The 20,311-nt window shown below is 40.6% G+C and overlaps 2 protein-coding genes across 6 annotated transcripts in view; one reads left to right on the forward strand and one right to left on the reverse strand.

The window, feature by feature from the left end:
- esr2b (estrogen receptor 2b) overlaps nt 1–17,594 on the forward strand; it is a 33,225-nt gene extending 15,631 nt beyond the window's left edge. For all 5 annotated transcript variants that reach the window (XM_034110948.2, XM_034110945.2, XM_034110951.2 and 2 more), the window contains 5 exons: nt 5,346–5,484; nt 11,340–11,473; nt 14,032–14,215; nt 14,964–15,233; nt 15,758–17,594. In XM_034110948.2, the coding sequence (XP_033966839.1) occupies nt 5,346–5,484; nt 11,340–11,473; nt 14,032–14,215; nt 14,964–15,233; nt 15,758–15,872 (842 nt within the window). In that variant the 3' untranslated portion in view covers nt 15,873–17,594. The remainder of the gene's footprint in view (nt 1–5,345; nt 5,485–11,339; nt 11,474–14,031; nt 14,216–14,963; nt 15,234–15,757) is intronic.
- syne2b (spectrin repeat containing, nuclear envelope 2b) overlaps nt 17,508–20,311 on the reverse strand; it is a 154,436-nt gene continuing 151,632 nt past the window's right edge. Inside the window, 1 exon segment of the mRNA XM_071201671.1 lies at nt 17,508–19,462. Coding sequence (XP_071057772.1) covers nt 19,249–19,462 — 214 coding nt within the window. The 3' untranslated portion in view covers nt 17,508–19,248.

The raw sequence follows: 20,311 nt of genomic DNA on the forward strand, positions 1-20,311 counted from the left end.
TCATATGCCTTTCAGCCGAAAACCCAGTTAAAACACACCGTAAACAGGCTTCAAAATAATGCGGAAAACCACCCAATCTGGCAACAGCAAGCTGCCTGTGACGCGTACGCGCCTGTCACCCCTGGCTGTCGCACTAAAATATAAATATACTAAATATATCAGACTCCTCACAACAAACAATGTGGAACCGCGGAACCGGCGAGCATTGAATGAATGAATGAATTAGTATGGACGAAGCCGAGAGCAGAGCTCTGCAGCAGCACTCGCTCAGAGTGAGACTCTACGGCAGGGGTGGGGAACCTCCGGCATCCGGGCCGTATACGGCCCGCGAGACCATTTGGTACGGCCCTCTAGGTAATTTATAAACACAAGCAAAAAATAAAAAAATGAAAGAAATCTAGACCGCAAAAAAATTAAACAAGCGAGTGCCTGTTTTTCCTGGCCAAGATCAGGGTCCATGAACACAACACGAGCCTAACGTGTCATCACGTGGTATATGTCTCGACTGACAGGGATGCAGTTCTGACGGAGAGCACCAGAACGCCACTCCAGCACTTCAGAAAGTCCATACACATGCCGCAGTTTCTGCGTGTCTGTGTCTTTAGTTGAAAGCCCAGTGGCGATCTGCTCATCTGTCACACTGATCATACAGTCAATAACTCTGTTGTTATCATTAGCATCTGGTTAGCTAGCTATGCTAACGAATATAAGAAGCTTTGTCTACAACCAGTGAGGTAAAGGCACATCTTTATATGATCATTATAGTTATAAAACAAACAAGAGAATAAAGTAAACAGGTATAAAATACTATATGACAGTTATTAATAAAGAAGAATAAAGTTTGAAAGGGGAGTGATTTGTCAAATATCCATAAATGAAAAGAAAATCTGCTTACAGTTGTGTTTGGGTGTTGAGAGATGTGTCCATAGATCTCCTAATGTTGCTCTCAAAGTGCACCACATCTTGCCAGGGGAGCATGCCCCCCGGACCGCCCTAGAGGAGGTTAGGTCCCCCCCCACTTAAATCATGTTCACATGGATAGGAAACTAAATACATTTGCACACATCTTGTGTCCATATCTTTCTGTTTTGGTGGTCACGCCACACCCTGCACGTGCATGCATACCACACCCTGCACGTGCATGCATACCACACCCTGCACGTGCATGCATACGCGAGTCATGGTGAGATATCTGGATTAAGAGGTTGATTTTTCTTTGCACAGAATGAAATGAATGGGCTGTGATTTTAGTTTTTTTAAGCAGAGGTCAATAACTTGTACGGCCCTCTGAGGATATTGTAAACATTGAAATGGCCATTAACATCGTACAGGAGACAAATAATAGCTCGCAACAACGTATTGAAAAAATAACTATGAACTATAAATTAGTTCATTTTTGAAACCATGAACTTTAGTTCAACATTTTGAATTATGAACTATGAACTGAACTAGTTCATTTTAAAATGTGTGAACTGTGAACTGAACTAGTTCATGTAGAAAGTGAACTTTCCCAACACTGTATAATGGTTCATACATAAATACAGTAAGAGGAATTGGGCTATGTAAAATAGGAGCAACAATAAAGCTATTTAAATAAACAAACCATTTATATTTTTGATACGTTATAAAACTAGCTAAAAACTTGAAACAATGCTAAAACCACATCTTACGTGTTTTATAAAATCTACCCCATGACATTAATTCAGTTTGAATTTGTTAGCTGTTGATAATTATATAGTTTCTATTTGACCTTATTTGTATCCATAATGAAAACATGGAAAATCTACTTCATTCTTTTGAAAACTCCATATTTCCTGCTCTTTGTTGTTTCTTTTGGATGTAAATGTTTTCGTTGCATTGTGCATATATTATCTTTGTCATGATCTTAATTCAGTCTCTTTTTATACTTGAGAAACATCCACTTAATCACGGACCAGTTTACATGTCATCAATCAAGACTGGAGGCATTCGGTGTGGCCTCTTTTTGAAAGAGCCGTGTTGGGTTAGGGTCAGGATAAACTCTAGGATCAGTGGAAGCAGTTTGGCTCTGATTAACAAAGTCAGGTGAAAACCAGCAAACCAGACTGAGTTATAAAGGTAAACACAAAGCTGCGGCTACAGTAAACACATCTTCCACTCATCATTCATGTTGGTGTGTCAGATGCTGCGTGGGAAGGTTGAATAAACAAACAAGTGACAGAATTGTTGCATGGATAAACAGAGACCAACGGTAGGAAATCATTATCAACCTCTTTGTATAATTTCCTGTCTTCTATGAATGTCTTTCTTTCTCATATGGTCCTGATTCCCTTTTTCCACTTTCCTGTCCCTTTTTTATGTTTCCCTCTCCGCGCCGTTCCTCTCTTAGCCAGTGTTCAGCCCAGCAGGTAACTCCCCAGCAGAGGTGTTAATGTGAGGGGTTCACAAAGACTCCCCGTTTTTTGAATAAGGACCATATTCCACCATTTCTTTTCCAGCGGAGGTGGAAATGAGTGTTCATTGTCTGCTTTATGAAAGATCTAAGAAAGTACAGACAGGTGAGCGAGGCGCAGTGAAGCTAAATACATAGCTGCTGCTCAGTGAGGTCATTGCTAGATCCTGTCGTGCTCTAGAGCAGGGGTGCCCAACCAGTCGATCGGGATCGACCGGTCGATCGCGGGGAGATTCCACGTCGATCGCGTGATGTGTCTAAAAATAGAACAACAATATTCTGTTTTATCGTTAATGTCCTATAACATAATCTTCCTGTGCCAGAATAATGCACTTGAACGCATCAAAGCTTTGTGATTGGCCAGCGTGACCCCATGTGTCGGGCGTGGCTGGTGGGCAGTGGGCATAGTTCGCTGACGTTGTCGTGTCAGGAGTGACTGACAGTCCGCACACACACAACACCGCAATTATGGCAGAAGCAAAAAAGCCCAAAATATATAATTTTCACTCCGAGTGGGAGGATGATTATTTTTGTATCTATTCCAATTCAAAGTCCATCTGTCTCATCTGCAATGCGAGCGTGGCTTTATCGAAGAAGGGTAATTTAGGAGCAGCATTTCAAAACAGTGCAGTTCTTGTTCTTCTTGTTCTTGCGAAACACATGAAGTCTTTCAAAGACGGCGAAGTTGTGAAAGAAGCATTCCCGAAGGCTGCCGACGCGCTTTTGGGGGACAGTAAAAATAACCGTAGCATTTCAACAGGTTTTTGATATAATAAAAACTCAAGTTAGATACCGTTATTAATCAGCTGTAAGTTTTAGTTTGTTTGAACTTATTCATTATAATTATTGTACAAAATGGTATAAGAATGCAAACTTTAATTGATTATAGTCTATTATCAATTCAGGTTAAGAAACTAGTGTTGCTAGCATCCTATTTTAAAGGCATTTATTTTTATAATCTACTAAAATGCAACAAAAAAAGGGTTTGATTCTATTAATTTTGTCTCTTTTATTGCACTTTGGCAGCAGATTCCTGTGTAGCTTCAGATCTGAGTTGTCTTATTAGTAAGCCTCATTTATACTTTTGTAGCAACACTATTTTTATATAATGGCAAAGAAAGGGTTCAGAGTCTTTTCTTTTTTTCCTGTGTCATATGTGGCAGCACTGTTCAATGTTTCTTGAAAACATTACCCACTGTAGTGTGACGTGTGAATAAACTCCAACTCTGTATCAACAACACTGTTGTGTAACTTCAGTTAAATACTTGTATGTGTGTAGATTAGAAAGAGGTAAGATAAAGGATCTGCAGTATTTTATGAAGTATTAATCGTAGAAAGGTCAGTTTTATACAAGTAGAAGTGTGTATTTACCTGGTAGTAGTCAGTAATGGCTACTCCTCTCTATTTGGACTGGTAGATCTCGGCAGACCGGCAACTTTAAAAGTAGCTCTCGGTTCAAAAAAGGCTGGGCACCCCTGCTCTAGAGTCTAGAGGCACATTCACACCGCAGTACTTTTCCCACAAAGGTTCATGAGAACTTACTTAGTTCATGAGAACTCTTTTGTCGCGTTCACACCAAAAAGAGCCGGTACTAAAATGAGTTCATGAGAACCTTTTTACCCCCTTTTCCGTCCCCTGCTAGAGAGCAGGGACTTTTGTGGGAGAAAATTGGCTGGGCGGATTGCAAACCACGCCCCGTAAAACTCCCAAAAAGTTTTGTGAAGCCGCCATTTTATTTTCCTCGCATTATTAGCATTAGCCCAGCGCAGAAACGCAGAGAGACTAACTTATGGCAACACAAAAGAAAACATGGGAGCGGGAGATGAGGAGGTGTCGGCGTTCTGGCGATTTACTCGGAAGATAGAAGCTGCTGGGAGTCCCAGCAGCTTCTACTGAAGCCAGTCCCAGTCCCCAACTCCGGGGACTTCCGGCCGGGGACTTTGGGCGGCAGTATACGCCGTGAAGTTGTTTGCGGCCTGCCAGTAAACCCAAAGCAGAAGAAGAAGAAGTGACGTCAGCGGCTTCATTTGCCTAATCCTCCCCCAGGGACTTATTCCGGTGTGAACGCGATCTGTACTTAGTTCATGAGAACTAAAGAGTTCTCATGAACCTTTGTGGGAAAAGTACTGCGGTGTGAATGCGCCTTATGGCACAAGGGCGTTTCTCTGTCTTTATACAACTCTTAGAAGGTTGGTTGATAGGCTCCTTTGAAAACCTCATTGACACTGAACAAAAATATAAATGCAACACTTTTGTTTTTGCTCCCATTTTTCATGAGATGAACTCAAAGATCTAAAACATTTTCTATATACACAAAATAACCATTTCTCTCAAATATTGTTCACAAATCTGAAAAAATATGTGATAGTGAGCACTTCTCCTTTGCCGAGATAATCCATCCCACCTCACAGGTGTGGCATATCAAGATGCTGATTAGACAGCATGATTATTACACAGGTGTGCCTTAGGCTGGCCACAATAAAAGGCTGACAATATATTAAAGAGTAATTGCGTGCATCCTGATAGTCCTGGCCAAAATATTTGAGAAACAATCCTAAATAAGATCATAATAGGTCCCCTCTGTATACATATCATAGAAATCAAATAAAACAATAGCCATATTGTGTGGATCTGTTCTTTCTTACATTATTTATTATCTTTTTTGTTTTTATAATTCTCAATTTGTCCCTTCTCTATCATGACATACTGTATGAGCTACAGAACTTTTTCAAGTCTCTAAATCTGAAAGTGTTTTTTCCGACAATACTTTCCGACAATGGAAACTCCTCGCTGATTGTAAGTTTTCTCATGTGATCCATGAGTCATTTTTTGTCCCCTTATATTCTGAATCCAGGTAGGATATTCATTTGAGGTGTGTGGTAATTCTGTGTTTCTCTTTATTCCGTTTCCTCAGGCTTTATGGAGCTGAGTCTAGCGGACCAGATCCACCTGCTGAAGTGCTGCTGGCTGGAGATCCTGATGTTGGGCCTGATGTGGAGGTCTGTGGATCATCCTGGAAAACTCATCTTCTCTCCAGACTTCAAACTCAACAGGTAGGTTTGATGTCCAACTTTCATAATTCACACATTAGCAGTCGAACAAACAAATAGCTGATTTGTTTAAGAGCTCTCACAGTTTTTATGAGGTATTTTTGGGCCTATGTGCCGATCAGCTGATGCCTTTGTGACAACCTCTTTTCTCTTCTACTCCAACATGCGAAGGCTTTTGCTAGCAGAGATTGTTCCTCATATGCATGAGTTGTGTGTGTTCACCCAACACATCCTCATTCCCAGGTCGGCCTATGTTGACGTTATGTCAAGTCCCCTGTGTCGGCTTTTTCCAACGCAAGAGGGGGGGGGGGCCTTAGCGTACATTTTCAACTTTCCGGGATGGATAGGCTTCTATATAGCTCCCTCCTATGTTGTAGACAACTTGAGATCGCGAGCGAATGCTACCCGCAGATCCATTCTCACAGCGTTTATCAACCTTTTTCTTACACAATATCAAGCCACACTTATTGTTTTTACTTCTTTATTTTAATTGAATAATGTAGGACTTTTGTTGCCGTCAGTTATGGGGAGAGTAGGGGCTCAGAATACTGAAATCTGTATTGTTTCATCGTGTTTTCCTTCTAATTTTGTGTTCTTTTCTAAACCACACACTGTTATTTACTCAACAATAACACATAATTATCCTTGTGTTTATTTATTTTTTTGATTAATAAACACAAGTTGGAGTCCGTCAGGACCGAGGGTCGGAGCAGCTCATAGTAGCCTAGTTCCTTTAGAGAATTTTACACCCGGATGTAAGTATTCTCTCCGCTTCACTCGACAAACCCCGTGATAGTCCTCAAGCTCTGTGAATGGATGTTTGAGTGTGTTGCCAGGCAACGAAATAATTTACAAACTCTTCAACTACAACCCTAATTATATTTAAAAACATTTTAGAAGGCCTCACGAAATACTTTAATGTAAATTTAAATTTAAATATGAAGGGATGTGTGTAATGTGGTGATTGACATTATTCACCCACGGAAGTATGGGTTGGGGTATTGTTCCGCACGGACATTTTAGTTAACCGGACTTCCTGTTGATGTGAAATACGGAAAACAAAATTAAAAATAATACTTTATTCCGAGTTTGCTTGCTTTTCTCTTAGGAGGTCATCACATAACGGCATTGTAATACACGGTTCGGGTGCATTAAATATTACATATCTGTCGTAGTTCGCTATTTATGGAGCCCTGATGAGAAGAGTTCTAGACAAACAGGAAGAACTGCCGCCGAAACTGAATATGTGACGTGGATCATAGATATATCAGCAATTTAAAAAAATCTTCAAATTCTCTTCACAATATAAGTCTCCTTGCAGTATCAATACTAATTCGGCTTACTTTTATATCTGATCCAATCAGTATATAAGTATATTTACACCATAACGGTGCACAGCTGATAGAAAGGGACACCTGGTGGTTAAAGCACGTTATTGAAATGTATTATTTTTATTATTAGATATTAATAGGACAGAACAGACAGACAAACTAATAAGGCTTTATTTAAAAGTTATTGAAATGTATTATTTTTATTATTAGATATTAATAGGACAGAACAGACAGACAAACTAATAAGGCTTTATTTAAACATTAAAGAATACTTTAGGTTAAGGTCTTATTTTGAATAAGAAAAAAGCTTTGGGGGTATACATATTAAGCCTGACAAAGTACTAATATATTGCTTTCCTGCAATGTTAAATACTGTATGTTTAAGCACTTATTTTAACTGATATTATACATATGTATTATACTCTTATAAGATGTATGTAGATAGTATAAGAAATGTGCAGAATATGACAGTTTAATGGTGGAGGTATAGACACATATTGATAGATGTCTTGTAATGCACTGTTGAGGAACCTGCGACCCAAGTTTTTCATCTCCGATTCAATAAATAAAGAACACAGAATTATTAAATAAAACACAGAATGTGTGTGATTATACTAAATGATTTACAAATAAACACCACTGCATATTTACAACTGTTACACATGCTGAAATAACGCAAATGTTTCCAACTTGGGATCAATAAAGTATATCTTATTTTAAGATGATCGATGGCTACTGCCAGTAGCTACTACTGTGCATGTTTCAGGCTTATCAATTAACAACAGGAGGGGTCACAAACATAAGACCAGCTGTTAAATAAAGCTCTTCTGACCTTAGCTGTCATGTGTGTATATATTAATGCTGCCCATTATGGGCATAATCAATTTTCACCCATTTATTAATTATATGTTTTAAATTTGAGTGTTTCCTATCCCCTAAACCTCCAGGGATGTACATAGTTTAATACTGGCAACTTCTTATTATGGGAAATACGAAAACGTCTTTTAACAACTCCCAGTAGAGACGTGCCATAGAAGTTAAACATGTTGCGAAACACACAATAGCCAGCATGTGTAGTTCTGGGGACGGGGTGGGGGAGGGGGGGAGGGGGGGACGGGTGGACCCATTCAAATTATTATTATTATTATTATTATTATTTGTCAAGCGAAGCGGAGAGAATACTTACTTCAGGGTGTAAAATTCTCTAAAGCAACTAGGCTACTATGAGCTGCTCTACAACATGGGAGGGAGCTATATAGAAGCCTATGGACATCCCGGAAAGTTGAAAATGTACGCTAAGCCCCCCCCCCCCCCCTTGCGTTGGAAAAAGCCGACACAGGGGACTTGACATAACGTCAACATAGGCCGACCTGGGAGTGAGGATGTGTTGGTTCACCAAGTCCAAGTCTTATCAAGTACTTGTTTTCCTTTTCCCCAAAACATTACATTTCAGTCATTCTTCTCTCCAGACTCAGACTAATAGTATTGTTTTCCTTAACTTGAGATATATTACAAACTGCACCCTAACCCTCGGAAGGCTTTTACTGAATGATTATTGTGTGCATCCTCCAGTTTACCATAACAGTGTTGGCGGTTTTGGTTTAATCTTCCCACATTGGTGCACTCTCATTAATACAATATCCACAATAATCAGGGAGTTCACTCAGACCTTGAAACGGTAAAGATATCAGCAACCCTCGCTGCAGATACATCTCTGATTCTTGTAGACTGCCACCTCATTTTCTTGCCAACATTTTCTTTTATCACTTACTGTTTTCTTCTACACTGACCTTCAACTTCGGCCAGACAACAGTTGGCTGTTTCTGGCACTTCAGTTCAACCTTTGTATTCACGGTAAACATGCTGTCATTAGTCTGGCACTATACCAGCACTGTGGACTTCCTAATGAATCATAGGATACTTAAAACGGAATGTTTTGTCAGCAGCAGCAGCAGCTAATGAAACATTAAAGCCATGTGTTCCTCCTGGTGTTCAAAGTGCAGTATATTGAAGACAGAAGCCCGGGCTTGCATAAATATATTATTCTAAAGTAGATTTCCCAGGTTTGCAGTTAAATTGTATTTATTCTCACTGTCAACAAATCCAAGAAAAAGACCAAAATAAACAATGTTAGTTCTTCTCTTGATAGTTTCTGACTTCAATGGGAGACATACATCTTTAAATACGCAGCATAAATGTAACCTTTTTTTGTCTTAAATAGTCAATAACTTTCAGCTGGTCTCTGTAGTTTTTTATTCAAAAGTTACTCAAACAGAAGGAAAAAGTGCTTTTGTTAGGGACTATTTGTCAGTGGTGGATAAATACACATTTGGTACTCTAGTGAGTGAGGATTTAGTCAAAAATAAACAGTGTGTGTTAATGTCAGTTGTATATTGTGGTCTTTTTATAATAGTTGTTGAGAAAAAAGACGATTTAACCAAATCTTCAAAAAGGCATAGTTGGACAAGTGGTACATTTAATGAGGACAATAGGAAGTGTTTGTTCATCTACTGCCAGGGAAACTATCACTATAGGCTTAGGTTAACCTCGACATGTTCTCACAACACAGCCTTATTTTTCTCTGTTGAGTGGTACCCCTTTCTCCTTGGACGGCTCAGAAAACATCCTGGATACTAATCCATCCACTCACTCAACGAGACGCTTGAACAGAGACAGAAACAGAGTGGTTTTCCAATTTTCTCTCTAACAGTGTCTGTTCTGTTCGTCTTCTCTTTTTGTCACATTAAAGTTATCTTTAACTCCATATCTCTTTGCTGCATGGTTTTGTACTCACTCAATCTTTTTGAAGTCAGATTGTATGTAAGATTCAATGTGTTTAAGAGAAAGATTCCAACTACCTAATGCCTAGGGTGACCAGGTGTCCCGCTTTGTGCTGGACTGCACAGCATTTTGATCACTTGTCCCACACATGTTGCCGATGTCCCGATTGACAGTTGCCCATCTTAAACGAGGCTTTTTTACAAAGGTGTGTAGAAAACGAGAGGACTCGCTATGTCAGATGTCATTCAATCAACAGAGACATGTATTAACATATGGGCAGGGCCGCATATGTTAGAACACCCTCCCTACACTCAGAACACGCAGTGTGTGGGGCTGCATCCTATGCGCAAATGCGTTTATGCGTGACACAGTTTCCCCGCAGCGAGGCTCCGGCGCTAACAGTCACTACCCCCCCACCCCCTGGTTACCCTACTAATGCCTAATTGGAAGCACCCTGCCATAAATGTGTCAAGTCAATGGTGCAACATGTAGAATATAATCTAGCCAATTAACACTTAGAATATTGTTTTGGGTATGGATGAGATGAACCTTGACACAGTAATGCTTCATCTCCAGTTCACCGCATACATTTGCATCAGAGTTGTAACACCCGTTGTTGGATCCAGACACTCGGGAGGTGATCGTGCATCTTAATGTGCAGGTATATTCAAAATAAAAGAATCAGCAAAGCACACGTCTCTTAGTTTGCTTTGTGTGATCCAGCGTATGATGACACCTGCTAACCAGGAAGTCGTAGAGTTGGCCGGGTATTGTTTCAAATGTTTTGAAACTCCTCCGAGGAAACCTCACCTTTGCATTGGTGTGGTTACACATGCTATAGATATAGAAGTAAAGACAGAATAGTTAAACAGACTAATTAATATAAAAGGAAACCACAATGTTGTTATGCGATTTACACATTGGAAATAAGAATAACAGAAAACAGAATAGTCGTTCAGATTGTCAGTTGAATGTTAAAGTGCCAAATTGTGCTAATGTTAAGGTTTATATTTGTATTTAGTGTGTATACTGTGACATGTCTCCACGCTTTAATGTTCAAAAAGCTCTTTATTTTTCTCATACTGCCTCCAGCACCTCTTTTCACCCTCTGTCTGAAACCAGAGCCCAGTCTGCTCTGATTGGTTAGCTGGCTGGCTATGTTGTGATTGGTCAACTGCTTAGAGATGTCCCGCCCCTTAGCCTACAATGTGTTTGAGCGCTTTTTTTCAGGTGCTAACCAACAGTGAAATAAGACTATCCAGTCACATGGGCTGTCGAGATCAGAAAACAGAATATCCACCCACTATCTGTTTATCAGTGTCCCTACTGCTTAAAAGATACTTTTGCAAAGTGTTGAATAATTAAAAAAGGCAGTTTGACCGAGCAAAATCTGGACCCATTTTGATTTGATTTATTTATTTAGTTACAAAAATCCGAAACGGGTTTATTACCAGATAGTTTGACACGAATGAGGAATTTTACTTGGTGTCGTAAAATATAATATACAATAAAAGTAAAAAAAAACAACAACAAAAAAACGCAGATAGCGAACTATATTTTAAGAATACTATAATAACAAAAAAACAGGGGGGAAAAAACACAACCCCCCCCCCCCCCCCCAGATATTGTCAACAATGTCCTATTGTCTGTCCTATTGTCACAGTCTGAGCCTATTAACACCTGGCAGTAACATGTTATCGGCACCTGGCTGTGGAGGAATATGAATGTTCCCTTGTGTGTCTGCAGGGAGGAGGGCCAGTGCGTGGAGGGCATCATGGAGATCTTCGACATGCTGCTGGCAGCCACCTCTCGCTTTCGTGAGCTGAAGCTTCAGAGGGAGGAGTACGTCTGTCTGAAGGCCATGATCCTCCTCAACTCCAGTGAGTTCTGCTGACGCGGACAAACCGCAGTCTTCATTTAATGTTTTCTGAGACGGATGAGTTAGTTTGCAACGAGCAACAAATCCTGCCTGATCCTGTCCAGTTGGTACATCAGTGTTGTTTTGCTTCTTCTTCTTTTCCCTCTGCTTGGTTTTGGTTAATGACACTTTAATCTGGAGCTTAGTGGTTCATTGACACCTGTCACGCATCAGACCCACACACAAACTGACCAGAGCCAAAAAAGGCTGAAAAAGGAATATATTTATATATTCTTTTGGCCTTACTGTCTGTCATTTATTAGCTGGGGTAAATAAATGTTCATTATCCATTTGGAGTTGCATTAAAGTCGATGTGGGGTTAAAGCTTTGCTCTAGTGTAATCCAAATAAAGGTTTCCAAATGCTCTCAAAGCCCTCAGAGGAGCCAGCATCTCAATGTATCAAGTCTGAGAGGCTGCGTCCCCTCCCTCAGTCTCTACGTGAGATGTGATCAACCGCCGTGCTCTTGTTCTTATGAGTTAGTCGTAACACACACCTGCTGCAGAAAGCACTTCAGAGGAGCAGACAACCGCCACGCGTGTCATCTTACAGCAGTTATTCAAATAGTAAAGACTGCTGAATGCCTTGCTTTTTGCAGACACAAAAAAGGGATAACAACTTGATTAAATTGAAGAACAATGAAGCATGTTGGTCCGGCAGTGGCTCAGTCATAGGGGCTTGGACTGTGAGCCGTAGGGTCGCCGGTTCAAGTCCCCGACCAGACCCAAATATGGAGTGTGGACTTCTACTTGGAGAGGTCCCAGTTCACCTCCTGCCCTGCCGTGGTGCCCTTGAGCAAGGCACCGGACACTCCCATTGCTCCCCGGGCGCTGTACAATAGCTGCCCACTGCTCCTAGTGCTAGACTCCTGGTACTAGGATGGGTTAAAAGCAGAGAACACATTTCACTGTGTGCTGTGTGCTCTGCATGTGTGACCATTAAAGAGGGTTTCTTCTTCTTCTTCTTCTTCTTCTTCTTCTTCTTCTTCTTCTTCTTCTTCTTCTTCTTCTTCTTCCATGTCACAGAAGAGGCACAGAACATGAAAATGTGAACATGTCCTCTTAAAGGTAAAACTAGCATGTGGAAATTCTACATATCGCGACAAAGCTTTTATAAACCCAGAAATAAGAACAAAATATGTACAAACATACATATGGATTGCTAGGAATGCTTATTACCGTGTTTGTTTTCATACAAATGTGATCCTAAAACATCAAATATGTACTTTTATATAATAGCTAATCTGGGCACTTTTCTAGTTTTCCATTGGCTTGAGGTTTAGTTTATGTGACGCATTTGACACCTCACAATAAAACGGTGTGTCGCTCCAGGGTATAGTTTCATTGCGCAGGTGAAGTGCGATTGGCCGAAGCTTCCCCTTGTTTGCATGTAGGATGAAATGACCGGTGAAGATATACCTTATTGCACAGCGGCTTGTGTTTTTTAACCTGTGACGTGTTCCCAGCGGTCACAGTGTACTGTCCAGACCCAACCCCCCCCAGCCCCTCCCCCAGCAGCAGCCACTGTACAGGTTTCATGGAGGTGACTGTCCTCTCCGCATGACCTCAGAGTTGAACACAGTTCCTCCCTCACAGACGCACACAGGCTCCTTCGCCAGCTCTCTGTTGACTCTGCTCCACTGCAGCTGGCGTGCGAAAGAGGGAACACATTGTGAAAGAAGTGAAATCGAGTTTGAAAAGTCAGAGAGGACGGGGAGGAATTCTAAGATTTATGTATTTAGACAGATGGAGGGCTGTGGCTGAACTGTAACAACAGGATGATCCACAGCTTCTTCTCTCTCTGCAGCTTTCATCTGGAATATACGTCAAGTTCAAGGTCAAGGCTTTTATTAGTCAAACGAACGTAGCTACAGTGTAGTTATGACGATGACAATCTTAGGTCACAGGCTCCTCCAACAGTGCAACACAATAACACAGAAAAAGAGAAACAATAGTGCAAGTAAATACAAAAAGAAGCGTGACCCTGTGTTTAAAAGAATGGATGGTTAACCTCTTGTTTAATCAACAACGGTTGCTATCAGTTGAACACATTGCCCTGTCAATAAGAATGGATCCATTTTGAGCCAAACACTTCAGAGGCATGTTTTGTATATATCTGCGACCTATAATATACTGATGTATAACAGTATAATAGGGGACCTTTAAGTCTTGAGAAATACATTCAGTATAGTGTTATTTTGCTCTAAAAGAGCATCCACAGCAGCCTCGGTAGGCCGCATAGCTGCAGATATGCAGTGATTTATAATGCTGGCACAACGCCTTGGCGTGTTAGTCTCCGTCTGAAGGGAGTTGATGTGTGTGTCTCCCTCCTGAGATGTGTGTGTGTGTGTGTGTGTGTGTGTGTGTGTGTGTGTGTGTGTGTGTGTGTGTGTGTGTGTGTGTGTGTGTGTGTGTGTGTGTGTGTGTGTGTGTGTGTGTGTGTGTGTGTGTGTGTGTGTGTGTGTGTGTGTGTGTGTGTGTGTGTGTGTGTGTGTGTGTGTGTGTGTGTGTGTGTGTTGCAGATCTGTGCTCCAGCTCCCCTCAGACGGCCGAGGAGCTGGAGAGCAGGAACAAGATGCTGCGTCTTCTCGACTCTGTGATCGATGCGCTGGTCTGGGCCATCTCCAAGCTGGGCCTGTCCACCCAGCAGCAGACTCTGCGTCTGGGACACCTCACCATGCTGCTCTCCCACATCCGCCACGTCAGGTACGGCCAGAGGCGGCAGGAAACGGCAAAACCGCAGAGGAGAGAATCGAAAAAGCACACATTCTCAGAGACGATTATACTCTCGCTGTCTGGCATCATCGGTCTTTATTCGTACACTCTCACAAATGGATTCCTACATTAATTCTCAGCAGGCATGAACACGCACTCACGCACGTTACTCTTTCAGACACTTGGAGAGAATACTTGATTTGTGATGTTCGAAAGACATTTCAAGGAAAAACATACTTTTTTGATGTTATCATAAATACAAATGTTATTCATGCAGCACTTTTCACACAAGAAAGTCAAAGTGCTTTACTTTGAAGAAGCTGACTTTTAAACAATAATGAAAAACACAACAAATAATATTTATATAGCATTTTTTGAAATGATTGTGTTCAGAAGCTTACATTTCGGAGACATACAGTCCTCTTAACTGTACATCACATTTTGTGGGATTTTTAAAGTTAAGTTTGTAAAATTACATTTGCATGTTTATAAAATGTTAGTTAGGGTTGCCAGTAACGTGTAGGAGAACACTCATAACATAGAGGATAACTGAAGACAATATTCAACAATACCGACTGATATTGATGCATATATTTGGACTTTTTAAGGAAGTCAATTATATTTAACGCTGTGGAAAGAGCTTCCAACAGAGAAGCGGCAATGTCTATGACTGTAACATTCCCAGGTACTATTTCTTATGCCAATGTGTGCCGTGTGCTTCCCTCCTCTTCCTCTGCAGTAACAAAGGCATGGACCACCTCTCCAGCATGAAGAGGAAGAACGTGGTGCTGGTGTACGACCTCCTGCTGGAGATGTTGGACGCCAACATGTCCAGCGGCAGCAGCCAATCATCGTCCTCGCCCAGCTCCGACACCTCCTCCGAGCAGCAGCAGTACGCGGCCCCCCCGCCCCACCTGCCGGGCTCAGAGGTTCCGGTCCCGGACAGAAGCCCTGACGGTCTGCAGCTCTCTCCGTCTTTTCAGAGTCTGGCTCGTATGGACAGCAACGAGTGAGTTACTGTGGTGACGACTATGGACCTGCAATGATTTGACTAATTGGTATCAGCAGGGAAATAAACAGCCATTCTTTTTTGAATAATCTTTAAAGTCATTTTGCCTGAAAAGATTGCAAGATCTTCTCACTTCAGATATGACATGTTTCGTGATATTTTCATTGTATTCCATGACTTTTTTAATGCGTACTATTTCATGCTTTTTTCATGATCATTTTGACATACTTTTTTTTTCAAAATGTATGAATTTTTAATTATTTTCAACATACTATAATAACTATTTTTCACATTTCTCAACATACTAAATTATGACTTTATAACATTTCTTAACATACTATAATATGACTTATTTTTTTACATTTCTCAACATACTATAATGTGACTTTATAACATTTCTCAACATACAGACTTTTTACGACATGTTATAATAACTTTTTTCAACACACTGTATTGTGCTTTTTCTTCATTAAGTGCATTTTTTTTTGACTTGTGGTAAATAACTTCAAACACGTTCTTCACAGCTACATCCATCCGGAGCTGTGGTCGCTGGATGAAGGAGACGGCGGTCCGTCAATCGAACCCACAGATTACATCATCCCTGATCGAGTTGTCATGGAAACTGCCTTACAGGGGTAAGGGGACGGAAAGACACTAACTGAGACGAAACCTTTAATGGCTTTCACCTCCCAAAGATTGAGAAAAGGGAAAACAAAAAAAGGATTAACAACAAACAGAAAGTGCTGTTGTGAGGTAACGTTTTTTTGAGATGTTATTAGTCTTTGGAAAAAGAGAAGCTTTCGATCGAATGTATATTTTGTGTGCGTAAATATTTCTTGTGAATGTGCACTACAGTAGATGTTCATGAGAACATCGCTGGACCTCTGCCAGTCAGTTTGAGCTCTTTTTTGATATGCAGTATTTGTATCTCTTTTGTCACCTTGGTGTATCATCCAGAACAAGCCACCCACCATCTGCAGTGACTTACAGAGAACGCATGTGAAAACAAAAAAATGGCTGTGTGTTGTATCACACTGTGGTGTTTTTCTCTTTCACTACTTACTGTTCTTTGGTGTTTTAATCGGTGCCTGTTTTCTACTCTCTTTGTACACACTACACGTTTTAGATGAGTAAAGATGCAGCAGTTTGTGGCCTTTCAACAAAACGACTGTTAACAAAAACCTTTCTTCTTCAAAGGCTGGATTGACAATACAATGTGTGGCACTGTTCGTAGTTAACACACAAAGAGTTGAGGCTTTTATCCAAAGCGACTCACAATAAGTGCATTCAACTATGAAGAGTGATGCAGTTACACACAACTAAAATGTATTTACCCATTATGTTTAGCCCTAAAGTTCATGACACCTGTCAGATTTTAAAGTTTGGATTACTCTCGAACATAAGCTGCTATATTCAGAGCCATCTTCAAAAAACAAACCAAAGTGATCACATAACAATAGCCTAGGTGCTGAAAACATGGAATTGTTCTGATAAAAAGCTTAAGTATGCATCATTGTTAAACTGATCTGATGCATTGTTTTTGTGTACATTTTAAGTGTAGTGTATAAAATGTTCTGTATTGTTATGCTTTGGAAATAATATGAAATATTCCTACAATATGTCACGTAACCACCGGTCAGTTTACTCAATGATAAGAAAGAAACGGATGCTATTTATAGCAAGCGGTGCTAAGTGCAAACTTTTACAGATATATTCAATTTAAAGCAATTAGAGTCCAGTCAATTCTGATGCAGCTACAACTGTGATAAAGAACTTCTGCCTACGCAAAGGGAATGTGCCTTGGTGGTCTTATTTAACCAGGATGGCATAATCAGCGTTCATTGCTGTAATTTAGACAGGATGAAAAGTCTTGGGAGCATCGGCCCAGGACTGGTTAGTTGAATTGTTTTTGGCTTTACCAGAAACAAGGAACGGTTGGCTTTAAGTCTTCAAACTAGATTTGTTTCAATCTGGCCAGACAAACCGAAGGAACCCAAAATGACCCAACATCATTTGGACATGTCGTGAACAGTGCCATTTTACTGCCAATGTAAACGAGTGCCAAATATTCCTACCACTGCTATTACAGTATACAGAAACATGTTCAATATCTGTTTTTCCCCGATGTCTGTAACCCGTACATGCATGCACACAACACACACTCATCCATCTCTGAAACTATTTCCACTTGTTCACAACACACACATATGCAAATCTGAGATCTTGTTTCCTGCCTGTAGCTAACCTACAATACAATAAACAAGCAGCCGTGAATCATGGCAAACAGTTTATTGTCAATCAAAACTGACAGTCTATACATCCCATAAATAAGAGTTCACAAAATAAATCAAACTTTACACACGTTTTGTTGTTTGTTTCTGTTCTGCTGAGTGTGACTTTATATACAAATAAGGACCGAACACTTGAATATTAACATTGTACATGTAATGGTCTTTGATTGTGAGGTACACAGCTCCATCCAATGCTCAAAGCATCACTTGCATTCATGTTCGACTCAGTCTGGGTCAATAGCTTTGAAACCAGTCCTCTAACTTCATGATGAAGAGTGGTGGAAAGCATCGCAATATTAACCACAAATTATATATATATTTAAACAATCTTTGTTTCAACCTGTTGGATTTTTGACACCTGCAGGACTTTACTCCACGGGTCCAACTCGGACAGCGTTAGGTACGTTTTGAACAACATCAAATAATTTAAGAATAAAATAATTTAGGTATTTGAACATAACATGGGGGGGGGCTTTGTGTTCTTTGATCTTCAGCTAAATGGCAGTGATGTGACCGGTCCACCAGCTGGAGCTAATATTGTTGCATCAATATTAACAAAATATAAAAAACACCCTTTGAAACTTCATCAAGCAATATTTCATTGACTGCAATGTAATGTACAAATTAGCATCTGTTAGCTAGCAGGTCAGGTTGTAATGCTGCACAAAGACCCAATGACTAAATCTGCTGGAATTTGAACCGTTTAAAAAAAAAAAAAAAAAAAGCTACTATATTTCTTAAAAGCCCCTTATTTTCCGTTATTATATGAGCGGTGATTTGGAGCTCTTTCTGCCCCCTAGAGGTACCAAATCACCTAATGCAGCTTTCATTTGACGACCTTTTGTATATATGCTGAAATATACAGAAATGACCCCGAACACTGGCCATGAAGTTGTTAACATAAGAATATATCTGTCATTTTATTACACCAGCGCTTAGACTACAGTCCCATGCTACATTATTGAAATAGAATACAGGAAGACACTCAAACTCAAATATGCAGAAACAATAATTTTACGTTTTCTTTCTCAGTAGTTTGCCCTTATACACAGTAGTCCTCAAACACCATTACAAGTACAATATCTCCCAGCTGTGGGGCTCTGTTGGCTACAGAAAGGCATGTCTGCAGGAGTCACTGCCAGCATTATTTAGAAAAAATATCTTACAGATCTTTTAAATATCTCTTAATCAATCTTCTTCTCTTCTGTACAAAATGTGCCGTCAACAACAGGCTGCCTTCTTCTATGAAAAACTGTAAAAATAGCTGCAGCGGTAGAAAATGCCTAGTGTAATTCTCGCTTTCTGTGCGCTGTGGTAATCACTGACCTTTACTCCTCAATATAGATCCCATGGCTTGCAATGCAAGTACCACATCAGAAAATATAGCGTAGATATTAAAATAAATCTAGAGACCTTACTTATCTTCGTGTGTTGAATATAGTAAGTGGGGACGTTAAATCTACATATAAAAATGGCAGAACGTTAAAAACGAACCAGTACATGGCTTCTTTTTTTATAAATGTGGAACACCACGAACAATAAATATATATTTAAATACACCAATCAGATTTAGATTTTAAAAAGGGTGGTGCTTTTGTTTGTGCGACAGGTAGAATGTCTTTAAATTGCACCTTCACACTATGAACGGCTCAATGTTCTGTTTCCACGGCACATATTGAGTCCTTCAGTCCTCTTAGGGGGGGTTTTGGGCGTGGTGGCAGTGCTCATGTGGGCGGGGGGCCGTTGGTGTAGCGCAGCATGGGGTAGAAGGAGCGGGCGAAGTTGTTGGACAGCGTGCAGCTGTAGTTGTCCTCGGAGACGGGCACCAGGCAGGCCAGGACCAGCAGCAGCAGGAGGAGCAGGTGGAGCGGGAAGGCCGCGCGCAGGACCCGGTGGAGGAAGGGCCGCTGGGGGGGGGAATCCCGCCGCTCCCTGGAGCTGCACAGACGGTAGAGATTATTGAGGGGGAAATAGATGTATGACATCAGCGTCATAACGTTTACTTTAAAAGTCCCTATTACACTGTTTTCATCAATATATTATAGCTCTCAGATATATACAAAACATGTCTCTGAAGTGTTTGGCTCCAAACACCAAACAGATCATTGCAGCATTACCCATAATCCCCTCTGTTTCAGCCCTGTTTCCAAAGTGCTGATTCTCTGTCTGTTACTTTAGATGAGAATAAGAGCCCCTCCCCACGCCCCCTCACGCGTTGATGTAGAAGAGACAGGAAGAAGAGGGGACAACGCGTTGATGTAGAGAGACATGAAGAGGGGACACGCGTTGTAGAAGAGACATGAAGAAGAGGGGACACGCGTTGATGTAGAAGAGACAGGAAGAAGAGGGGACACGCGTTGATGTAGAAAGAGACAGGAAGAAGAGGGGACACGCGTTGATGTAGAAGAGACATGAAGAAGAGGGGACACATGTTGATGTAGAAGAGACATGAAGAAGAGGGGACACCGCGTTGATGTAGAAGAGACATGAAGAAGAGGGGACACGCGTTGATGTAGAAAAGACAGGAAAAAGTGGATTTTGCATAAAAGTTTACCTTTAAGGATTTTTGGAACTTAAAACTACTGCTCAAGATCTAACTATTTTAGGTACTACGATGAGAGTTTAAAACTACTTAAATCTTCCAGCCTCTAAGCCCAGGTACAAGCTTCTTCTAAAATGAAAGTCATATGTAAATGTTAGTGTTTTTATACACAACAGTGTTTTTATACACAACAGTGTGCCCAACATTCACACATACATACATTTTACTGCAATGTGTATTGCCAC

The sequence above is a fragment of the Pseudochaenichthys georgianus genome, chromosome 22 (assembly GCF_902827115.2).
Source record: "Pseudochaenichthys georgianus chromosome 22, fPseGeo1.2, whole genome shotgun sequence".
NCBI lineage: Eukaryota > Metazoa > Chordata > Actinopteri > Perciformes > Channichthyidae > Pseudochaenichthys > Pseudochaenichthys georgianus.